General features: G+C 68.3%; 1 protein-coding gene across 4 annotated transcripts in view; it reads right to left on the reverse strand.

The window, feature by feature from the left end:
* Positions 1 to 2,269, reverse strand: part of BBC3 (BCL2 binding component 3) — a 6,216-nt gene extending 3,947 nt beyond the window's left edge. Inside the window, exons 1-3 of one of the 4 annotated variants that reach the window (XM_027845979.1) lie at positions 2,231 to 2,260; positions 1,653 to 1,677; positions 985 to 1,294 (exon numbers count right to left, since the gene is read on the reverse strand). In XM_027845979.1, coding sequence (XP_027701780.1) covers positions 985 to 1,294; positions 1,653 to 1,677; positions 2,231 to 2,241 — 346 coding nt within the window. In that variant the 5' untranslated portion in view covers positions 2,242 to 2,260. Of the gene's footprint in view, positions 1 to 984; positions 1,295 to 1,553; positions 1,682 to 2,230 lie in introns of those variants that run through there. The other 3 variants (XM_027845981.1, XM_027845980.1, XM_027845982.1) reach the window with 3 other exon arrangements.
* Between the last annotated feature and the right edge of the window lie 974 nt (positions 2,270 to 3,243).

Consider the following 3,243-nt stretch of genomic DNA (forward strand, 5'->3'; position numbering starts at 1 on the left):
TGTGTGTGTGTGTGTGTGTGTGTGTGTGTGTGTGTGTGTGTGTGTGTACACGTACAGGAGAGGAGCTGCTGGGGGGAGTCTGTGAAAAGAAAAAAACTCTAACCCTAATTCCCAGGCCACAGAGAAGCTCACTGCCCACCCATCCACAATGCGGTGCCCCCCACTCCGCCTCAGCCAGGATGCAGAAGGGGGAGGAGACAGGAAAACAACAATTCTCCCTCCCATGTGAGCAGAGGAGAGGGAAGCAGGCAACACAGGGTTAACTACTCTGCAGGCAGGGGACCTTTAACCCTTTCGGGCTAGCTCCCCACCACCACCCTCCCTTCCCCCAGGGGAATTTCCAAACCTGAAGGCCCTCCCTCCCAGCTCTACCAGGAAGGGGGAGGGGCACCAGTCCCCGGAGAAGGGAGCCTGCCAGGACCCTGGGAGAGGACTACAAGTCAGACTGCAAGATGGACCTGGCGCCCTTCAGGGTCCTGGACCACGCCCTTTCCAGGGACCTGGCCTCCTCTATTTCTCCTCCCCTTTCCGTGTGTGCCCCCCCCCCCCCCCCCCGCCCCCCCCCCCCCCCCCCCCCGCTGCCTCAGTGTCTCTGTCACACCTGTCTTGGTAGCTTTTGCCCTCCCAACCCGGGGAGCCTCCTCACCTCACCTCCCTTCCCATCCCCCCACCTGGTGGACTCCCTCCTCTGCCCCAAGATGACTCAGGACTCCTGGGGGGCCCTGGACCTCCCTATGGGATGAGGGCTTCCCCTAGGAAGAGGTGAGTGCCCAAGTCTCCTTTCCTGTTCTCTTCCCCCCCGCCTGGGACCCCCCCCCCCCAAAACTCCCCCACCACCACCCAGGAGAGGATGCAGAAACCAAAACAGGGAGACCGAGCCTGGAGACAGAAAGTGGAAGAGATACAGACACTCTCCCCACGCCGCCCCGCCCCGTCCCCCAGGCAGACGAGAAAGTGTGGAGACAGAGCCCCTTTGGCACTCACCACTCTGGCCCTGGCTGCTGGGGGCTGGGCTCCTGGCCACCCGGGCCCAGCGGGGGCCCCCATAGGAACGGGGCTGTCGAGTGCAGAAGTAGGCGAGGGGCAGGAGGGAAGGGGGTGCCAGCGCGGGGCCAGGGGCTGGACACATGGAGTCACCAGAAGGGTTCAGGCCAGCCTCGCAGAGGCTGCAGGAGACTGCAGAGGGCATGAGCCGCCCCAGGGGAAAGGTTCTGGGGCCCTCCCGGGGCAGACCCTCTACTGGTTCTCGGGAGCTGCCGTCCTGCTGTGCTCTGGCCATGCCACACCGGGGAGCCTGTGGAGACAGGTGGGCGGAGCAGGTCAGAGCGGGCTCCGCCGCTGCCCCCTCCAGCACCATCCCCAACTCCCTGCCCCGGGTCAGAGACTCAAGCCCCAGCACACAGGTCAATTTCCCGCAGACGAAATACACACCCAGGACCACGCTCGCAAACCAGAGACACGTCGCTCGCAGAACCGCCTCCCCACGCCAGCCTCTCCCCCAGCGCCCCTCGGCCCCCCGGCCCCGGCGGCTGACACCTCCCAGGAGCACCTACCCAGCGGCCACCACACACTCACAGCAAGCTCGGTGACAGCGGCAACACTCACGAAACTGCACAAGCAATCACAGAGACAGACTAGCTGCACACACTCACCAATGCAGAGGCAGAGAATGATACCCTAAAAAAAACAACACACCCAGTCGCACGCGCCACCCACAGCCATGCTCCCAGCGCACACCAACAACTGCCGCGGACACTAAGGGCACGGACCGCGGCAGCAGCTGCGGGACAGAGGCGGGCCCCCCCTCCCCCCGGCCCCGGCTCCAAGGGAGCCAGAGCTCACTCCGGACCCGAGCGCATGCATGCCCCCTGCACAGACCGCGGCCAGGACCGGCCCCCGCAACCCCCCCGCACCCCTCGGGAAGGGGGGCGGGGGGAGGGGCAGGCCCGCTCTGGCCGCCAGGGGGCGCCGCGGGGCCGCACACCCATTGTTTGTAAACAAACCCGCAACCCGCGCGGCCGCAGCAGCAGCAGTAGCGGCAGCGGCAGCAACGGCAGCAGCAGCAGCAGCGGCAGCACCTGCGGCAGCCCGCGCCCCCGGGGTGGGGGTGGGGTGGGGGGCGGCCCCACTCTCCTGCCGCCTCCTCCTCCAGGGAGCGCCCCCCGCCGCCCCGTGCCTCCCCTCCCTCCAGGGACCCCCCTCCCCAAACATCGCACACTCCTTCACTCACCCCGGGGGCATGAACGCGCCGTCGGGGGCGGGGGAGGGCTGGCGGGGCTGTCAGACGGGGGCCGGGCCGGGCCAGGGGCGCCTGGCTCCGCGCTGCCTGCTCTCGGCCGCCGCCTCTGCTGCTGCTGCCGCCGCTGCCGCCGCCGCCGCCGCCGCCGCCGCCGCCGCTCGCTGCTGCTGCCGCTCCCGCTCCTGCTGTGGCTCCCGCGGGCCGCACGCATGTGTCTTGCGCCGCCGGCTCCCAGGCTGGTTCTGCCGCGGCCGCCGCCGCCGCCTCGCGCTGCAGCCGCGCGCCCCGGCTCCCGCGTGACGTCACCGGCCGCCCCGCCCCGCCCCGCCCCCCAGCTCCCGCCCTCCTGCGGCCGTCTGCGCCCAGGCAAGTCGGGACTTGCCAGCGCGGGGCTGCAGGCGCGGCCGGGGCTGCTGGGGCTGCGGCGCCTGCTGCGGCTCCCACCGCCCCGCCCCGCCCCGCCTCCGGGCCGCGCGAGGGGGCTTCCCCGACCTGCGGCGGGGCAGGCCGCAGACACGCGCGGACCCCTCTGCGGACACACGAACCGCGCGGACCCACGAATGCGCGCGGGCTCACCAATGCACGTGTGCACCCCCCCCCCCAGAAACACTCGACACGCTCACACAGAGATTAGCACGAAGGACCGTGGGCGCTGCGGGGAGGGGGGGCAGCTAATTCCCCGTAGCCTCTTATTTTTCATCTGGGCCATTTCTGTCGGGCTTGATGCCTTCGCAAGGAGTGACCTTGTGGGCACAGATCGCGCCGTGCCCTGGGCTCAGAGAGGGTGACCTGCTCCTGGTCAGTCACACAGCTAGCCCGTGGGTCCGAATCCGAGCCTTTCTGCCTTAAGGAAGCGGGCAGCGCTTCGCAGCCTTTCTCTGCCTCTTTCTCTCTGTCCGTCAGTCTCTGTTTCTGTCTCTCTATCTCTCTCTGTCTCTCTCTGTCTCTGCCTCTTTCTCTGTGTCCGTCAGTCTCTGTCTCTGTCTCTCTGTCTCTGTCTCTCT

This window comes from Vombatus ursinus, unplaced genomic scaffold (genome assembly GCF_900497805.2).
Source record: "Vombatus ursinus unplaced genomic scaffold, bare-nosed wombat genome assembly UNPS02015030.1, whole genome shotgun sequence".
NCBI lineage: Eukaryota > Metazoa > Chordata > Mammalia > Diprotodontia > Vombatidae > Vombatus > Vombatus ursinus.